The 22,114-nt window shown below is 39.2% G+C and overlaps 1 protein-coding gene across 1 annotated transcript; it reads right to left on the bottom strand.

The window, feature by feature from the left end:
• Positions 1 to 5,378: 5,378 nt before the first annotated feature.
• LOC306880762 (aerolysin-like protein) lies at positions 5,379 to 6,326 on the bottom strand (the record flags this gene model as incomplete). The annotated part of the gene is made up of 1 exon (XM_079434506.1): positions 5,379 to 6,326. The coding sequence occupies one exon, from the start codon at positions 6,324 to 6,326 to the stop codon at positions 5,379 to 5,381; it is 948 nt and encodes a 315-aa protein (XP_079290632.1).
• Positions 6,327 to 22,114: the final 15,788 nt, after the last annotated feature.

The raw sequence follows: 22,114 nt of genomic DNA, 5'->3' as shown, positions 1-22,114 counted from the left end.
TGCAATGAAGGATTCGAGAAGGTGTAACTATTGTGTTGTGTTTGTGGGAGAGAGAAAAAAACCTACAAGTTTGCGACTTTTGAATGTTGCTTCAAATTTACTGATACACACGTGTGACTATTCTCTACATCTACAAATTCTGCTGTGACGGACGCTCAGTGGTTTTGCACCAAGTTTATATTATATTACAGTATGAGACATTTCATAGAATAGAACAGATCTGAAGTGTCAAAACTCGTCTGAACACAAACTGGCAGTAGCCCCTCACTGGGGGCGGGGTTGGATCCACATCTAGTGGCTGGAGATGGTAGGTTTAGGTCTATGTAAGGTGGGAGGAGTTGGATCTAGATCCAACCACACCCCCTGGATCTTGTGTTCTAGAGTGAGGGCCATCTCCAAACTTGACGCAATGATGTCGCAAATATGCAAATTAACATATGACGTCACATGCCGCCACAAGTCTCACAAAATCCTGTGGGAAACACTGCAAGCGCTATTTGGCCATTAAATTGGCGTGATGTATAAGGGCTTCAGACATTCGTCACACACGTGTTCCCAAAGCAATGACGTCATCGCAGCATCTTGTTCCCTACTCGGGGAACCGAGATGATTTACAGCTCATGGGGATCAGTTTAATCTGAGCTGTCCGTGTCTCTGTAACTCTTTAGCCAAAACTTAATTTTTGAGAAAAGGAGGAACATTAGAGATGATAATCTTTTTAGCAGGATTCACTACCCAACAAACGACATCCACTTGACGTGCAGATCAAATCTAAATTGCGTCAGTCGGTTCAGGACCATATCTGGACGTCTACACGACGTGCAAATCCAGTACGGTTCTGGATGTCTAACTATGACGTCCCTTGGACGTAGTTATGAGGTTCAAAATTTGAACGTCTGTGAAGGGTTTTCTTGGACATCTGTAGAACGTGCAGGACAGGTTCTGGAAATCAACATAACGTTTTATATAAATAAACATGACAAAGCAATCCTATGATTTCTGATTTAAATATCACATGTAGCCTACTTTTATGAGACATTTAGGTGTTAAAATAATGTAAATAGTGTCATTTAAATGTTTAAAAACATAGGCCTAATTAAAGTACTTTAATGTGGCCATATAAAATCTTATATGGATTTTTATTTTTTTTTATTGATTTGAGTGGAATTTTTCACTGGTGTTACAACCCTGGTCTAGGGTCAGGGAAGACAACATAAATAAAGAAATCAGAAACATGCGGTTACATTGTACTGGTGAATTTCTTTTTCCCTTTTTGTTTTAAAGTCTCAGTTGTGGTAACACAGTAAAAAGGCCATCTCTTCGGGACGGGGCAAAGCCAAAACAACAAACAAAAACATAACACTAACTATTACCCAGGGAGTCTAAATAACCTATAAGAAAAGAAAGAAATAAATGACAGCATTCTTCCCTGACTCCCTATCTAAAGCAAAACAGGAGAAAATGTTTTTTACAATAAAGAAAAACGGCACCCAGTCCCTACGGCTTTCATAGTGAGAAAACACACTATTCACAATATTTACAATAACATACAAAAAAAAAAAAAAAGCGGCACACTCACCAGCCTACTAAACAAAAGAAAGTAAGATTAACTAAAAAGTTGAAACCACAGGACAGTAATCAGTAATATAACAAAGGTCTAAACAGATCAAGGTACACACTACTCGCTTCTCAATCAAGAAAGATCAATACTATGTCACCACGAAGGTCAATTCACAACACACAACAATGCCAACAACTCTCTCTCACTCTGCCTTCCACTTCCAACGTCCCACTATTTCAAAAGACGCTGGATTTCCCAGGGACGAATCAGTAGGTGCGTCTTTCACGTCCAATTGGGGCGGAGTCACCTAAGAGCGAGAGAAAGAGAAAAGGAGAGAGAGAAAGAACTACGTCCCCAGACGTAACACCCCCACCCATAAAAGTCAACACAGTTTGACTCTTAATCTTAAACATTTAAACATTTCCAAAATAAACACGAGAGAGAGAATCCACAAGTATATTTTCACTACCCTTCTTATATCTTATATCAAGGTTGAACCCCTGGACCAGTAAGGACCACCTCATCAACCTTTGATTTGCATTCGCCATACGTGAGAGAAAAGTCAACGGATTGTGGTCTGTATAAACCACTACAGGCAAAGTATTACCTCCAACATAAACCTCGAAGTGCTGAGGTGCTAGAAGTAAGGCTAAAGCTTCTTTTTCAATAGTGCTGTAGTTGCGCTGTGCCCGGAGGAATTTTCTGGAGAAATAAGCCACAGGATCATCAATTCCCTTATCACTTTCCTGCAGCAAAACAGCCCCTGCCCCAACAGCACTTGCATCCACCTCCATTCTGAAAGGACAAGAGAAGTCAGGGGCGGAGAGTATAGGGGCATTACGCATCAGATCCTTCGCAGCATGGAATGCAATCTCACACTCCGAACAAAAAGTTCTAGATGAACTCAACAAATCAGTAAGAGGAGACACAACCATAGCGAAATTCTTGCAAAACCCCCTATAATAGCCCACCATCCCTAGAAAACGGCGCAGCTCCCTTTTAGTCCTAGGGGGTGGAAATTCAGAAATTGCAGCAACCTTAGCATCCACAGGACGCACACAGCCCTGTCCCACCTGCTTACCCAAGTACGTAACCATAGCCTTACTAAACTCACATTTGGCCAAATTAATAGTTAAAGAAGCCTCCTGTAAGCGTGTGAAAACCTCGCACAACACTCGCAAGTGCTCCATCCAAGTGCTGGTATAAACAACCACGTCATGTAGGTAGGCTTCACAATTTGTCACAACGGACAAAACCTTATGCATCAGCCGGTGCATTACGCATCCCCAAAGCAATCGCTGAATATTGAAGGAAACTGTCCGGTGTAACAAAAGCAGAAATTTCGGAAGCTCTGGCTGTTAATGGAACCTGCCAATACCCCTTTAACAGATGTAGCTTACTCACAAAATTCGCTGAGCCAACACAATCAACGCAGTCCTCCATTCTAGGGAGGGGAAACGAGTCAGGTTGTGAGACATCATTCACTTTCCTGTAGTCGGTACAAAACCTGAAAGTACCATCAGATTTCGGCACTAACAGGCAGGGCGAACTCCACGGGCTAGAACTGGGAACTGCAAGACCGTGCTTCAACAAATAATCAACTTCTACTCTCATCGCGTCTCTCTTAAAAGGATTCACGCGATAGGGGTGCTGTTTGATAGGAGTGGCATTAGTTACATCGATATCATGAAAAAGTACAGTAGTTGGTGACAATTCATCGTAAAATATGGAAGGGAATTCTCTTATCAACTTCACCATATTACGAAGATTTATAGGCAAGTAGTTTAACTGTGTCGATGTTCTTAAGAATTTCAGAATTCGATAGTCTAACACACAACCTCGTTTCAACTTGAGCGCTCAAATCATCTTCCTCATGAACAACTGGAGCAAGTGTCATGACGGTAGTAGAGACAGGCACGGCCTCTCCACCATTCCTCTCTCTACCCACATACGGCTTTATCATATTCACGTGGCAGACGCGACTCTTCTTCCTACGGTCAGGGGTACGGACTACATAATTCGCTTCACTCAGTTTTTCAGCGATGGTGTAAGGACCGGAAAATCTGGCCTGCAATGGAGAACCAGTAATTGGTAACAAGATGAGAACCAAATCATTTGCCTCAAAACTACGATGCGCCCCTTTTTGATCGTAAATTCTTTTCATCTTCGTTTGAGTGCTGGAAAGATTTTTCTTAGCCACCTCACAGGCATGGCACAAACATTCTCGAACTCGACTCACATAGTCAAGTACAGATACGGGTGGAGAATTATCCTTCAACATCCTTTCCCTTAACACCTTCAACGGACCTCGCACTGTATGTCCGAAAATAAGATCAGCAGGGCTGAAGCCCAATGATTCTTGTACCGTTTCACGTACCGCAAACAACAGCATCGGCAACCCCTCATGCCAGTCTCGGCCCGTTTCCACACAAAACGCCCGCAACATTGTTTTGAAACATTGAAACGTTCCAGCGCGCCTTGAGACACAGGACGGTAGGCGCTCGATAGCTTATGTTTTGCCCCGAGCTTGCGAAGAACCTGTGTGAAGAGAGACGAGGTAAAGTTAGACCCTTGATCTGTCTGTAACACTTTAGGAAACCCAAATTTTGAACAGAAGTTAATTATCTCCTTCACCACCACTTTTGCCCTAATACTACGTAGGGGAATGGCCTCTGGAAAACGGGTAGCAGTACACAGAGTCAGAATATACTGATGCCCAGATTTATATTTAGGCAGGGGACCCACACAATCTATTAAGATATGCTCAAACGGTTCTCCCATTACCGGAATCGGATGCAGTGGAGCAGGTGGTATTTTCTGGTTCGGTTTCCCTACCACCTGACAGACGTGACATGATCGACAATAAGCGGCTACATCGGCTTTCATCCCCGGCCAAAAATAGTATTTTAGAACACGCTGGTAAGTCTTTCGGATACCTAAATGACAAAACATGATCATGTGCCAAATTCAAAATCTGATCACGAAAACCCTTAGGAACCACAATCTGGCATACCTGGTCTGTAGACTCCCACTTCCTCATCAGAACCTCACCATCACCTCCCCGCCGTTCTAAAGCCATACAGTTGTCCATTGTGTTCCGGCTTGCGAGCCGTTTAAACGTTCTAATGCAGCACTGGGCTCAAACACCACAACGTTACCGAACTGTATTTATCGTTCTCCACATGGATCGATTCAGCTCAGTACCGCATGGGAGAATATTTGTAGTATTTATATGGAAAATACTTTGGAACTATGTGGATTGAGGCTTCAGAATGCCACAAAACTAACACTGGCATGGAACTAGAAAATAGGACTCTTTAAACCATACTTTTACTCTTAAACATTTTTTACAAATATTAAGCCAATAAATACAAATTTGGCAAGTAAATATTTGTATTTTGAGAAAACTTCCAAACTTTGTGGAGAAGCTCAATACGGCTGAAGACCTTCTGTCTGCAAAGGCCTTCACAAGATCGCTCGATAAGTGATGTTGACAACCTGATGTTACTGAATTGAGTCAACATTTAATTTGAGGACAAATACTCTCGTTCAGCCAACTTGCAACTAAACTGAAAGTGGTCAACAAAAGTCATTGAAACTAAACTGCTAGATACTTTTACAGTGTAATCATAATATTTCCAATGAAACCATTGTACATAAAAATAGAGATAAACGAGTCTACGCACAGGGCTCATGTAATGCTTTTATTAAAGGTCACAGTAAACACGTTTGAAATCGTGAACTACAGCAAACCATTTGGACCAGAAAACTGTTACATTCTGATTTTACCAGCAAAGACCAGCCAAAAACAAACAGATCACAGATCAGATTCTTGAATAGTCGTTTTGATATCAGTGTAAGTGACACCTTTGTATTGGCCCTTGGTTTCATACTGCAACACACTGCCGTTCTTGCAAGTGATCTTCACTGTGCCAGTGTAAGGCAGGTCAAACATGGCTCTGCCGATGGTGATGTCAACATCCACTTTCTTTTTAGGCGGCACTTTTATGGTGCTAGACAGAGTTTCGTTTCTCTCATCCGTTTCCTCCAGACTACGAGTGCTTTCTGTTCCTACACTGAAAGCGAATCCTGTAGAAACTTCTGCAACTTCTGGAATCCCTGCCTTCACTTCCATTTTAAATGTTGCCGTGAAGCTGTTACTCATAGACCATGAACATTTCTTGCTCACTTTCTTGGAGGTTTCGATATTTTGCAGTTGTTCGACAGAGGAGTCGTTTCTGTAAGTGGCAGATTTGATCTCTTCCACGGTCACCTGTGGTATCAGTTGGTGGAGAGTGGGATAGTCGACATTGGTGAGAACTGTTGATTGAACTGCATTGAGAAACATGAATCCCATGCAGTCAATATCTGAACCAGATCTTCCTTCAACTCCCAAACAAAATCCAGAGCCGACATCCATGGGATATTCTGTTTTTAAGCCCCAGCTCGTCATCTTTGCAAAAAATTGTCCACCCTTGTTGGTCTTGAATTTGATGGCTCCAAGACGTGTTCCTGCTCCATTCCCCCAGAGGGACAGCGAAGTGAAACACTCGCCAGGCTCGAAAGTGTAGTCTTGATACGGTCCAGATGGATTGCCAAAGACTTCACTTCTGTCATCTGAAAGCCAAACCTTGACAGCCTTCACCTGCCATTCTCCCACCCACACCCAGATCTTCTCTAAACTGGCACCGTTGTTCTCCCCCGTAAATGAAAACCGATAGCCTCCTCCACCACCAATTATCCTTAGAATTGTTGGGTAGGGCATCTTTGAAGGGAATAGATCTGAAAGTTACGTCAGAGAGCAATATTAACATTGGCAATTAAAAATAAAATCAAGTGTATTACATGTCCCTTGCATAGTAATTTTTAAAATTAAGCTTTTTGTTTAAAAGGTCATTTAGAACCCCCCCATTTTCACTCAAAAGGTTCACCATTGAAACTATAAATCTACAGAAGTGCTTCCAAACGCTTTTTCTGGAGTACATGCGTTTCGATTTCTTTAAATCCTCCATTCCAGGTCTCAGGTCTCCATTAAATGCAATCAGCGGCAGAAGTGGGTAATAACGAATTACATACACTTACTGGAGTACATTTTTTGGGTAACTAATACTTGGAGTACATTTAAAAAAATAAAAATAAAAAGGTACTTTTACTTCGTTACTGTGGGCGACGCTCCTCTCGTTACTTTATCTTAATGCAATACAAGTTAAAAATCTATTCAATTTAGTCGTCTGAAGCGGTTTTCAGTCAGAATTGTAACAGTTTAAGATCAAGATCGTGGACCTTTTCCAGGAGGAATGCATTTGTCTAGACACAATTAATACTGATATTTTCACAATATTTACGCTTGCAGAAATATAGCCTACATTTCTTTACATCTTGTAGAACAGATCAATGTGCATCGTTTCGTTCAGATGTTCGGTAGCGGGTCATGGAGAAGAGCGAAACTCCTCACGTGTCAGAGGTTATATACACATAGGCTATAAACAATATACTTTGAAATACAATTCAATTTGATCAGATAGAAGTTATCAGCTGTTACTCCAGTTTTCAGAGTCATGCGATCCTTCAGAAATCATTTTAATATATTGATTTATTACCAGTGTTTTGCGGTTTAATATTTTTGAACCGGTGACGTTTTGTTCAGGATTCTTTAAGGATTAAAGCTAAAGAGCAGCACTGATAATAAAGCAACATATTGGAATGACTTCTGAAGGATTATGTGACACTGAAGACTGGCGTAAAGACTGATGAAAATTATGGATTTAAATTACATAAGAAATTACAAATCATTTGAACGACAGCGTGTTAGATATTACATCTAAATAAAAATAGACTATAGATATACAGTATGAGCCAGAGTAATTAGTAACTAATAGCTGTTTTTTTATCCGATACTTTTTTTACTCTTACTCCAGTAACTATTCAGACTATTACTTTTACTTGAGTAAATATTTCTAGAAGTATTTTCACTTTTATTTGAGTACAGTTTTTGGGTCCTCTACCCACTTCTGATCAGCGGTATTTAACAGACAATATTCACTGTTGGCATGCATCTAGGAACATGGTTGGGAAACACGTATCTTCTAATACAAGTAAAAAATAAATAAATGAATTACACGTTAAATGCTCGTCTCTGGAAACGCACTTACAGGTGGATGCAGTCTGATGAACTTTTTCTCAAGATAAGCTCCTCTGGTGAAAGTCAGAAAAGTAAGATGTGTTTGAAGATACTGCTGCTTAAATAGAGATCCAAAGGATTTAATTTGCTCAGGCAACACCCATTTAATTAGCATCTTTTGCATTTCACAACAGGCAATTATGTGACAAGGGCTGCACGATATATTGCATGCGACTGTCACGCGCATCTCTTCAGTAAAGCCGGTTCTGTGATTAGTATTAAATCTCCATCACCTGCTTTCCAACCCAGTAGATGGAGCGGCAGTTAATACACAGAGCCGTAGTTCACTGACAAGACACGCAATTCTTGCTCCTAATCTCAGATGAATCGCCTTCGATAATGAACGTGAAATTGCGTATCTTGTCAGTGAACTACGGCTCTGTGTATTAACTGCCGCTCCATCTACTGGGTTGGAAAGCTATCTTTGCATCATTACTCCAGTCTAACCACAAACCACATAACATTTCTTATATTTGCTGTATCAGAAGGCAGAAAAGTATTCACCCATTTTAACTTCAAGCAGCATGAATAAACCAGAGCAAAACTCTCTTGTTTGAACCTGCTTATAATCGTTTCGGTAAAAAAGATTAAATATTCAAATATGATGGTTTGTTTGTTTGTTTATTACTTGCATTTTACTTACCAAGCAAAACAGATCATCAAGAAAAAAATGACTAATTATGCAAACTAATAATGTTCATATAAAATTGTTGCAATATATCGTGGCATCACAAGAATCTCAAAGGCTGAAATATAAACCTTAGCAATGTTGCACTTCAAATCTACAAAATAGTCCCAATTCCATATTCCATCTTACATTTGCATACAGATCTGCACTTTTGCCAGAATATTTTTTATAAGACTTTATATTCTGCTTTGTTCATGTTATTGTTATGCTGAAGTTAATTTTAGAAACTAAAAGATAATGAACAAAAAAGGGACAAAATATTTATGCTGCTGCTGAAATACAATACAACTGATTTGGGAAATGGTTTGTTACTGCTTCAAGGTGATCTGCAGCTCTAACCAGTCTAATAAATCACAGAGGTTAATTATACAACTCTGCTTGAAAATGCACGTTTGACACATTGTCTATGTGAGCACTGAGAGCCAAGAAACTCAAGCTCAGGGCCAATGAACAGATTTTTTTCCTCTGTATTTGATGGGAACCACAAAACTTGTAGGGCTACACGATATATTCCATGCAATAATCATGCGCATCTCTTCAGTAAAACCTGTTCTGTGATTAGCAGTAAATCTCCATCACCTGCTTCTTCTTCTTCTGGCTTTTTATGGCGGTTGGCAAACAAACAGAAGATTCAAGATTCAAGATTTTTATTTGTCACATACACAATTATACAGGGTATAACCAGCAGTGAAATGTAGGTCAGGACCGCTCCAAGGACAGTGCAATTATAAAGTATACAGATATTAAGGAAAAGAAAAGTAGAACAAAATAAGAGAATAAAATAAAGATAAAAAATATAAATATAAATATGAATGTGCAGGTCAGTATGTTGTTGACAACATTAGTAATAAGAGGAATGTGCAAAAGAATGTACAAAAAGTTGTACAGGGTATTTAAATAGCAGCAATACGAGGTAGAAAAAATTATGAATAGCTTATTGATATGGTGATATTTACATGGAGTCATGTGATGTTATGACACAGAGTTAGAGTTGAGGAGCCTGATGGCCTGGGGGAAGAAGCTCCTCCTAAGTCTCTCAGTTTTTGCCATCAGGCTACGGAAGCGCTTACCAGATGGAAGCAAAGTGAATAGACGGTTACCAGGGTGAGTAGAGTCCTTGAATATTTTGACAGCTCTACTTTTGCAGCGTTTGAGGTAGATGTCCTGCAGAGAGGGGAGAGCAGACCCTGAGATGCGCTCAGCTAAGCGCACAACTCTCTGCAGTGCTTTGCAGTCCTGATTGGAGCTGTTTCCATACCACACTGAGATGCACTGAGTCAATACACTTTCTATGGTCCCTGAATAGAAAGTTTTCAGGATTGCTGGTGAGACCCTGAATTTCCTCAGCTGTCGCAGATGGTACAGTCTTTTCCTGGCTTTCTTAACCTGTGTTTGGATGTGTGTAGTCCAAGTCAGGTTCTTGGAGATGTTTACACCGAGGTACTTGAAGCTACTCACCCTCTCCACAGGGTCCCACTGATCATAAGAGGAGTGTAGGGCTGCTGCTGTCTCTTCCTAAAGTCCATGATCAGCTCTTTAGTTTTGCTCACATTCAGAGAGAGACAGTTGTCCTGGCACCATGATGTGAGTCTCTCTACCTCATCCTGTGCGGTCTCATCGTTGTTGGAGATGAGGCCCAGAACCACAGTATCATCAGCGAATTTGATAATAGATGTGGAGCTGTGGGAGGACGCACAGTCATGCGTTTAGAGAGAGTAGAGCAGGGGACTCAGGACACAGCCCTGTGGGGCTCCTATGTTCAGGGTGATGGAGTTTGAGGTGAACTGGCCAACTTTCACCACTTGAGGTCTGCCGGTGAGGAAGTCTTGAATCCAGTCACAGAGTGAGGAGTTTAGGCCGAGGTCTGTGAGTTTAGATGCCAACTTGATGGGGACTATTACGGTGGCCCAATAGTGCACAACACAACGCAATTTAAAAAGCATACATAAACTCACAACACAACGACATTAAGCCACAACACAACGGAAATTATCCCGACCACTTGGGGGCACTTGGTCTGCAGAAACGGGCAATGGAGACTATGCACGGCCCGCAGCCTACGTAGATCTCAGGGCGCATAAAAGGCTCCGATGCCACAATCTTTTGTCAATTAATGATTACAGTTTTTTTGGATTGCTTAAGCACGATTTTCAAAACAGGGCCCGTGTTTTCAAAACACTACACACAATTAGCACAACCACACACCCAATTAGCAAAACGCTACAGATCCTTTGCATAATTAAACACTCTTGTAAAAACTATACACTTCTGTTTAAAAACCACACTTTGTTACCATATGAAACACACGTTTCACATTTTACTATACTCTGTTTGCACGAGTTACACTCTGCTGTGATAAACCTAAAACACTTTTAGCACTTCTACTTCCCTATGATTAGAGTAGGCTACCATCAAAGTACAAATATAAAGTAAATCCACCAAACACTACACAAGACCAATGTTGCAGACTGAAGAAACTCATTTATTTCTCAACACGCCCAAAATGTTGACATGGAGATTCATAATACTGTAACAAAATGTCACTTTACGTATTGTACTGTAAGTTTACTGTTACAAAAAAAAAAAAAAAAAAAAACCACTAGACATTGTCTCTTCGCCTAGCTGGATCTGGCCAGAGAATTTCATCAACATTGCAGGCAATGCTGTCATTAGCAAGACTCCTTGGAAAGAAACGTCTCGAATGACGAATCCATCCTTGCATTGCTGCTACCTCCATCTGGTCACAGGCCTCCTCCATGGCTTGGATGAGGGGTACCTCAGCCTGGAGACGGAGATCATATACCTTCCACCGCCATGCCGAGAAAAACTCTTCTATAGGGTTGAGGAATGGAGAGTATGGTGGAAGATATAGGACGGTGAAATGTGGATGTTGCTGAAACCAGTTCTGAACCAGAGCAGAGAGGTGGACAGACACATTGTCCCAGACAACAATGTATTGCATATGATCTATTTGATTTGCTGCTGTTATGTTGTGCAATTGGTCCAAGAATGTAAGTATGAGTGCTGTGTTGTAAGGGCCCATATGGGCATGGCGGTGGAGGACCCCATTCTGTGTAATGGCTGCACAGAGTGTTATATTACCCCCAAACTGCCCTGGGACATTGACTATAGCCCTGTGGCCAATGATGTTTCTTCCCCTCCTTCGTGTTCTCGTCAGGTTGAACCCAGCCTCATCTACGTAAATGAACCAATGCTGGATCTCCTCTCCATCCATTCGTAAAACTCCCTGAAGAACAGTGTCAGGCAAAATTGTGTAGTTTAGTGTAGATCTAGTATACATATTACAGTATAGTAAAAGATTATGAGACAGTATGCAAGATCACACTGCTAAAGTGAATACATACCTCTGCATAATCATGCCGCAGTCGTTTCACCCTTTCGGAATTGCGCTCGAAAGGCACTCGATAAATTTGCTTCATTTGAATATGTTTTTTTTTTAGGATGCGTGCCAGTGTTGATGTTGAGACCTGATGGATATCGTTGAAACTGGCATGGTTATTGACAATGTTAGCTTGGAGCTGATTGAGTGTTATAGCATTGTTGGCCCAAACCATGTTTACTATCTCCCTCTCTTGCTGTTCTGTGAACATAGGAGGCCTTCCCCCTTGTCGTGCCTGACCCTCAATCCTATGTAGAAAAAAAACAGTATACAATAGTACAGTAATTTCACAGGAAAAGGTAACAGAAGTGCTGATACTGCGTAGAATACAGTACTGTAAGCAGTTACTGAAACTGTGCAGATGTTTTTGATATGGTGATATTTTTACAATACCTATTTTCCAGTCGAAATGTTCTTATCACACTTGCCACGGTGTATCGGCTTAGATGTGGCTGTACTCGCAGTCCAGCCTCCCTCAGTGTCAGGCCGTGGTTGACAACGTGGTCAACCAGTGTTGCGCGGATCTCATTTGTCAGATTCGGTCCTCTTTGAGCACCTTCTTGTCTTCCTCTTCCTCTTCCTCTACCTCCAGCATGGCCTCCATCTCTTCCTCTTCCTCTGTTGATTCCTCTTCCTCCCCTTCCTCCTCGTCCTCCTCCTCGTTCTCCTCCTTGTCGTCTTACTCTTTCTCTGACTCTTTCCATTGTGCTTGAAGACCGATGAGCTCACCTGCTGCTTTTTATAGTGCTTATACACCTGTTTGGTGTGTCTACAATTAAGCAAACAAGTGTTTGCACACCTGATGACTGTGTTGAACCAACTGGTTGGACGGTGCGGTAATTTGACAGTCAGTGCTTTGGTATTGCAAGGAAGTGACTTCATGATAGATTTTTGTGTGTAATGTATGTTAAGTGTGTTTAGTGTTTTGCAAATCACTGTGTGTAGAGTTTTGCAACAAGTGTGAGGTTGACAATGTGCTTATAGTTGTGCAAATATGGGCTGATGTTTTGCTTCTTGAGTGTAAGGTTTTGCTAATAGTGTACTACTTTTAATTTTAGTGTGTAAGCAATCCAAAAAAACTGTAAAGCACTCTCAAAAACTGCCATAATAATCTCTAAAGCGGTTTACACTGTGAAATGAATATCTTTCTTACATTTTTACATCTTCACTTTGTTTCTGATGAGTGGATTAACGTTAGCCAGAGAATTCAGTCGCTCAGTGACAAAACAGCACAGACAAGGACAGGAAAAACTGTGCATTTCACCCAATATTGTTTGCTGTGATATGACTCCAAATTTAGGGGGGGCAAAGGGGGAGTCAAGCTTGTTGACAGGGGGGCACACAACTCAAGAAGAGTCTGACACTGAGGAAATGTGTGATTTTTTTTTTCTCTTTATCATCATCATTGTGTCCCCTGCTTCTGCCTTCTCTGGCTTCAACTTCTTGGCTGAGAGAAGAATACAAATATGAGTACAATATTTTAAAGAACTAGAAACATGCTAGGACTCAGAAAGGACTCAGAGAGTCTTCCCTTTGCTGTAAATAACTTTGTCTTGCATCTTGAACATAATAATTATCTTTAGTCAAGCATCATTTTCAACTCTGGAGGAAAAAAAAAAAAAAGAGCATGCATGCAAAATGAATGTGAGGGTCTTTCTAACCACTTTCTATGGTTTTAAATCAAAGTTTTTTTTTATTTTAAAGATTTAAGATCTTATAAAGACATGTTTGCTTTAAGCTTCAGTGTTTAAAATATATATCTAGAGTTTCACAGATAATAGAATCAAGAGAATATATGAAACATATGTCATCCATCAAATTGAACTCTTTAATGTGTACATTACAACATAAGGAATAAAAAGTGACACTCAACTAACAGTATTATGATTCTGGAAGAGGAGAACTGTTTTTTTTTTTTGTTTGTTTGTTTGTTTTTTAATTCATTGAGTTCATGTTTTATTGTCACATATACACTGAAAAATATTAACAGTCTTTATTTTGAAACCATTTTCACCCAGAAACTGCTAGTAAAATTCACAACTACCAAGAAACCGCAAGTGAACCACAGAATTAAACAAAAGTTTTAAGTAGAAAGACTGAAATAGTACTTTCCTGTCAAATTTACTCCAATAAGCTTTGTTTTATTGACACTTTCACAACTTTACAGTGTTGTTCTTACATAATTGTAGGCCTATACCAAGAACTCATTTTTATTTTTGTTATTTTATTGCATCTTTAGCTCCCTCTACAGGACAGGTGTTCACCTGCACGTGTCAACTTGCTTTCCAGTTTACCTTTATTGTAACATTCAAGAATCAACTAACAATGCAAAAAAAATAAAAAGCATTCAAAATGGACAGTCAGCATAATATTTAAGGATGATTAAGATTTGAATTATAGTTATTAAGATTTAAATTATAGTTATTATACAAAATTCTAATAATAATGCTTAATAATCCAGAAGTGCACCTACAGCTCCATCTACCGGTGCCGACTGATTTTCTGAGAGCAACTAAAATTACACAACAAACGCTATTATGAGACGATCAGTTCATGGATCTCTTGCAGGACGCATCAGAAGAAGCATCACTCTTCTGATACCACATCTTGTGAAAGACATTTTCACCAGAAAACATCTTCCATGAGATCTTAGCATCTTTTGTCAGCCCCTTCTCCTTCAGTATCTGCTCTAACTGAAGGACAGAAACAGACTTTTATTACTCAATACTCTCTCTAAGTGTATCAATATTGTTATACAGTATATTCAGCTACATTAAACTTACCTTCGCCAAAATCATATTCTTCACTGCAGGATCATTCACATTTTTACTTGATTTTACCTCCAGTCTCACTATCTGTATCTTTTTCTCTGCAAGAGACACAAACAGGTTAGCTCAGGCTAATAATCACTTGCAGCATCCTTATATAGCCTCAAATAAATATATTCCAAAATATTTATATTTTTAAGTATTTCAATCTCATATAAAATGTCCATACATTTTGATTACACAATTTTAAACTAATAAACATAAACTAATAAACCTAACGTGAAGCATATTTATCAGTCATTCAGAAATGGAACCGATCAGATTTCTGCAGTAGTGCTAATAAACAGAATGTGTTTTAAACAGCACTATATCAGCAATAAATGTAACTCATTTCAATCTAAAATTTCAACAACAAAACAATGCATCATCAATCTCATATTTTAACTAACTGTATATTGCTTGTTCCACATCTAGTCATTTTTAATGTAAACTTTTGATCTGAATACATTTTTTTTACAATGAACAAAAAACATTTTACGAAAATGTTCAGTTCTTGCACCTCCACTGTTACATGCTATAATTAACTATATGCATGAATTTGATTTTATTTAAATAATATTTTCTTATTTTCAAATCATCATAAGTCTGTTAATTGTGAAAATAATTAAATTTATTCAGTTAAAAAGTAGTGTCTTAAAAGGCATCCCCATGGATGGGGGGAACTTCATGTAAAAACTCCTAGTTTTCTAAAATCGATCTTTTTGATGCATGAATAAAACTTCACTAGACGTTCCTTTACGAAAATTAACCATGGTTTATCTACAAATAAAACCAAAATGGTTAATATAGTTAAAGCATGTTAACCACAGATTGACCATGGTTTTGATAGAATAACCATGGTATTTTTAATGAAACTGAATGGTTATACAAATGGCAATCAATACAAATAAACATGACACTGAACATTTTTACTATAATAAAACCATGGTCTACACCTGGAAACTGGGCGCATGTGCACGCAGCGACCGGCAGTGAGAGTTTGGTGTCCACATGTTGGTGTTTATAACATGTTTGTAAGTTTAAGTTAAACGCTTTAAAGTAATTGTTTTTCGTATGTATGTATTTACGATTAAGTGCTCTCAGTTTCACTAATTTAACATTTTTTGTCCTGCCGCTTTGTGGATTATTTTATACCTGTTGCTTGCCCGCGTCGTTAATGGGGCTGTCGACCAAGGGCGGTTACAGTACACCAAAGATAGGGAACCCATGTTCTAATTAATACGCTTTTAGAACAGTTTACATTGAGTAACAATATTGTGGGCTGGATTCTTGATTTTTCAATTAATAGGACACAAAGAGTAAGGGTAAATGGAACCCTGTCTGACCAAGACTTAATGATGTGAGCTTGGCTCGCGTACTGGATATCACCCCACAACTACCAGACTTTACGGCTTGCCCGGATTCCTCTGCCCTCAGTGATAATGGGGAATGTCCAGTCGCTGAGGAATAAAGTGGACAAACTCCATGGGTGTGTCCGTTTTCAGAAGGATTTTAAAGACTGCTGCGCCTTGGCTTTCACAGAGACATGGCTCACTGAGCACGACCAGGACTGCAATTTGTTCATTGATGGTTTTGGAGTGCCATTTCATCTGGATCGAAAGTCTGAGGTGACGAGGAAAAGCCAAGGTGGTGAGGAATGTTTATATTTTAACAAACAATACTGTAATTAAGAGACTGTTCGAGAACGCGTTTGTACGTCAGATGTCAAACTTGTATCTGCCCGGTGAGTTTATTGCTAGTGAGCTTCAGGGCAATGAGACCAGCCATGGCCCGATTATTGGTGAAAGTGGTGTGAAGAGTCCTACCTTCAATTAAACTTATCTTAGACAAAATATATGATTATTGATTTTAGGAAACAAGCCCACCCACATGAAGTTGCATCTATTAAAAGTCAGAAAATAGAATCTGTGCAATCTTACAAACACCTTGGGACTTTCATTGACTCTAAGTTGAACTTTGAAGCAAATTGTGAAGCAGTGTGTTAAAAAGGGTCATCAGCATCTGTGTTGTTTAAGGAAATTGGCCCATTTTCACATTGACAGGACCATGATGACTTTATTTTATTGTGCTTTTATTGAGTCACTTTTAACATTTTCATGGTGTCTTGGCTTGGAAACTTGTCTGTAAAGAACAAGAATTAACTGAGTCAAATTGTTAGATGGTCTAGTAAGCCGATTGGGGAGTCACAGCTTAGTCCAGCATCCCTGCATACTTTTAACATTTTAAAGGATGATTCTCATCCTTTGAACAATGAATTTGACCTTCCGCCATATAGACGTAGATTTGTAATCCTGTATTGTAGAACTAAGCAGTGTAAAAACAGCTTTGTGCCAGCAGTTATCACTGAATAAGAATAGGTCTTAGGAACATTATTAGGGGCCAAGCCCAAAGGGCCGTAGCCCCCTGTATGTTTTCTTTATTACTATTATTATTTTCTTCACATGGGGTTCACATCAGTGTTAATTTCGTTGACGAAGACGACGACGAAAAATATTCGTCAACAAACCTTTTTTCTGTGACTAAGACGAGACGTTGACGAGCTAAAACTAATATCTGATGATAAAAACTATGACGAAATTTATGTCGCGTCTTCGTTAACAAGACGAGACGGGACTAAAATGTTATTTGAGGACTACCGGACATTCAAAATACATCCTATAGGCTAAGTTAACTGTCTTGTCTTTCAAAATGTGCGTCTCTGTCATTGGATAAGGTGCGTTTGCATGGCAGCCGCGGTGGACGGATAGGCTACCAAAACGTGAACTAGCGATCTGAAACAATGGCCTCAGCACCCGAAGGGTTAGGGAGTGGGTGACCAGACGTCCCGTTTTTCCCGGGAGTCACAATTCATTGTCGATTAACTTAAAGTTAGTGAAGGTGCGATAGGCGGAAACGCGCTGATAGAAGTGCTCTCTCTCGTGCACGCTCCACTTCTTCAGTTCTCATACAGCGCGCGATCAGTTCTCAGCGCTCAAACACACACACAGCAGTCCACATGTCTCTCATGTAGAGCATCTCACGGAAATACAGTCCGTTATGGTTTAAGTGAGCTTAAACAGGTGGGTGAAAACTGAATGTGTGACAGTAGGCTATTACATACCTTCCGTCTTAAATGGACAGCATTCCTAATTATCTGTCATAAATGTTAACCAACAAAAGATGTTAAATAAATGTATACTTGTTAAGTAAACCTACTGTATCTGAAAAATGAGTTTAATTTATATCTCTACCAAAAAAATTTAAATTTATTCCAGTTTTTCCAAATTCAATCCTTGATTCAAATTTCTCATAACTAAGCTTAATTGATTTGGTCTAAAGAGAGAAGAATTGATGACTATTTTTGTTTGAATACTACATATAAAATAGCTACCAAAATAAATGTTGGTAACTTTTCGTCGACTAAAACTAGACTAAAACTATGAAAGACTCAAATGACTAAAATGTGACTAAGACTATTAAGCTTTTTCATCTCAAGATAAAGACTAAGACTAAATCAAAAATGCCTGCCAAAATTAACACTGGTTCACATGGGGTTCTATGACATAGGAAAATGATAAAATTTGGCATACTTGTAGAGATGGCCATGAATAGTGATCTGACCACCTTTGGGGTCTCTAGAACCAACCCTATAGCGCCACCACCAGTTCAAAAATTCAGCATTGAAATGGTAATAACTCCTGAACCCCTTGTTGTAGAAAAATAAAACTTAGTACACCTGATTACTCTCTTCATGCTCATCATATTCAATAGCTTACTGTAAGACTCCACCCATTACAGTAGCGGCCATTTTGAAAAGTACAGTATTCTGTCTTTTTGCTACTACTCCTTGAAAATTTATTAAATCTTCCCAAAATGGGCTCAGATGATCTTTGGACTGAGCTGAACAGAAATAACTGAACCAAATTTTTTGACTACTAGTGAAAAAAAAAGTTATGATGTTGTAAACTTAAAAAGGCCAAAATTGATTCAGAGGCTGTATCTTGGCCAAACTTTGATCAATCGAAACAAAACTTGGTATGCTTCATCAACACCAGGGTCCATGCCAAAGTTGGGAACAGCGCCACTTATGGGTCGTGAGATACCAAAAATGCACATTTTCGCTTATAACGTTTGAACAGTCAATCAGAAAATTATGGTCTTTGTGTCTATGGATTCCTTGCGTCATGCCGAATCAGAGAATTTTGCCAGGATTGGCTGAACCATGTGTCCGCCATTTTTAAATTTGACATAAATTGCAATATCTTCTGAACCATCTGACATATCGGCACAAGAAGCGGTAGGGATAATCAAGACCATGTCCCGGAGGTACCACAGAAGTTTGAAGATAGCGCCACCTAGTGTTCCAGAGATATAACTATTCTAACAAAAACACATAACTTTTGAAAATGATGTCCAAAATGTGTAATTTTTATGTTGTTTCGTTCCCTGGGTTATGCCGATTCTGACAACGTCTCATTCGTCATTTTCCAACATGGTGTCTCTCAGCCATTTTAAAGCAAATGAAAAACAGTGTTTTTGCTACTCCTCCTTCAAAATCTGTCCAATTGTTCCCAAAATTGACTCAGACGATCTTTGGAACAAGCTGCACAGAAATGACTGAACAGAATTGTTTGACTACTAGTGAAAAAAAAGTTATGATGTTGTGAACTTCACAAAGTTTACCCAAATTGGTTCAGTGGCTTTATCTCAGCCAAACTTTGATCAATCAAAACTTCTTCAACCCTATTATCTGAGGGTCCATGCCAAAGTTGGGAACAGTGCCACCTATGGGTCGTGAGATACCAAAAAGTCACATTTTTGCTTATAATTTTTTGACTGACTGTTCAAAAGTTATAAGGATGTCAATTTTGCCAGGATTGGCTGAACCACGTGTCCGCCACGTTGAAATTTGTTGACTTATACTAGTAATCTTAGCATTCTTCTAAGTTACAGGCTAAACAATTACCATTCTGTTTATTGTGACTCTTCAGCTATCGAATTAAGCATAAGGTGCGTTACAATTAACTTTACTTTGTGTTACGCTGCTTAAAATGCTAAAGAACTTTTTTGTCAGCTCATTCTCACACCTAAAGTTCTCCTCGGCAGACTATCAAACATGCAGCGACCGAGTGGCTCACTCTGCTAAGTTGCTTTCCTTGAACCTTTTAGGTCGTGGGTTCAAATCCCGGTGGGCACATGCCCAGACCGCAGCTTTATAAAATTGCGTGTAATGTTGTGTCACTTGGAGCCAGTTGCTTAAGTTCTACCTTCAACAGCTGAAGTCTCTATAAACTTAAACAAACCACAGTCAATGACCAGCATATACTGTGTAATGCAAAAGGCTATATCCATTAGTGATAAATTAAATTCCGTGTGAAGGAAGTGCTGAACCAGTGTAAATTACTAAATGTTCAAAAAGTTCCTAATGAAAAATTCTAATGTCCAAGCATGCGAAAAACAGTCATAAAGGGCTTGGCCCCTGAATTGCTGCTTGCAGCTACATTTTAATTTTATTATTATTATTCTTTTTAAAACATTTATTTATTTAAAAAAAAAACATTTTTTACATCATTTGTTCATTAGCTAGTTATCAATTATTTTTAGTCCAGGCGTTTTTTTAGTGATGCTGGGAACCTTTAAAACTTTCAAACTTTAAAGCACTTTTATCATATGTGTTGTTTAATGTCTGTGGTGTCTACAAAATGTGAAAGATGTGAGAACTCATAACACTGCAAACCTACCTAGGGGTATAAATAAAGTGAACCTGATCCTATTTTCGCTAGAGATTACGTAGCGAGAACACGAGATCCCAAGATTATGGGACCACGAGAAACTTTGTGTTTTGTTTATTTCCATAAAAAAAACTCATCTTTAAAATGTTGTGCCCTTTTATCAGGAGATGCAAGCAATAAATGTAATTTTGATGCTCTTATAGACACCTCAGTTCATACGCAATCATTTCTTCCTGTTTGCTAGTTAAAGCATGAAATAAACATGAATGAACATCTCATGTCCTATAATCGCTCAGCCAGTGCCTCAACCACGAAAATATATAAATTAAAAAGCTTGCAGACAGTAAGTCTCTTAGCATTAGGCCTACTTTTTTTCAGGTCTGCCGTGCAAATAAATTAAACTGAAACTATAAAGTGAAATGGTTTGACATGTACTGTACTGCTAACAACTCACCAGTGTAGCACATAAATGGTCATTTATCTGGACACTCCCAACAGCGATTTACTCCCATCAGACCAGACCCAGGGAGCATAGCCATTCGTCCGATAGAGTCCAATCCAAAAATTCCCTCTAAAACCACTGGGTAAAGATTTTAACATCTCAGTGAGTTCCGTCTGTTTATTAACGGTGGCGAGATCGGTGTGATACTGTCTGCAGTACATCTGAGCATTGGTGCAGCTCATTTCCCCAGACACCAAGTAAAACACATAAGAGTTCACACCGGCAATCAGAGCTGCAGGGAGACACATTAACCCATTTGTGGCATGCAATTTGTTTTATTTAAATGACAAAAGCAAAATACATTAGCTTTAATTGTAAAAGTTGTTAAATTCCATTGGAATTTTCTCAAGATCAACCATGCAATCACATCTAAAACACCCTATGCAGGTTTTACCAAATGGGGGTTCAAAGGCAAATTATTGAAGCCCTTTTCGGACGTTTCTCCCTTACAATTTTGAGGAAAAAAAATTTAATGGAATTTGCAGAAGAGTTTTTCTTGAAATTCTAAGTTTGCGTCACGCAATTCTGATTTTTTTTTTTCTGTGGAATAAAAAATAAAAAGGGGTAATTGTGACTTTGTCTTTTGTATATATGTTTTGTCATTTTTTTTTTAAAAATCAGAATTGCGAGAAAAAAAGTGTTTGTGTGCACAGCTCGTGAGTTGGTGTCCTCTGTGTCTGAGAGCTTCTCTTTATTCGCTTTATTTACACATTTTCCAGCATTTTTGTGTACAGTTTACAGAATTACAGCAGTATTCAGGCAAAATAATATTTGAAGGGTTTGAACATTTGAAAGTGAAGGATTTAGGATGGCGCTCTTTTATACTGTGGTCGCACCGGGAGCGACGTCATAGGCTGTCGCCGGCCAATATTTGGTGTTTTTGTATATATGCTTCAGACACGGGTCACGTAGATGGAGTTCCCCATAGCGACCTCTAGAGGACGCAGTTCGAAGTTCCCTTGATAGGGAACTCATTTGGCCCGCCACCATTATTTTGCGGCCTTCTCCGTCTGCTATCTGATGGTGGAATATTGCTGAAACGGCCCTTTTTAAATTATCTGGCCTCCCATTGGCTGGAGGCGATTTCAATGTCCTTGTGTCCTCACCTGGTTTTTTGTTCTGGAACTTTCCATCTCTGCCCATGTAAACTCCCAGTCTATATGCAGACATTCAGTTTTAGACTAATTTAACACATTATCCAATGTATTGATTACTTTCATGATTTTACATTCTCTTTTTAGTA

This window comes from Barbus barbus, assembly GCF_936440315.1.
Source record: "Barbus barbus genome assembly, chromosome: 1".
NCBI lineage: Eukaryota > Metazoa > Chordata > Actinopteri > Cypriniformes > Cyprinidae > Barbus > Barbus barbus.
This window is presented reverse-complemented; position numbering and strand designations above follow the sequence as displayed.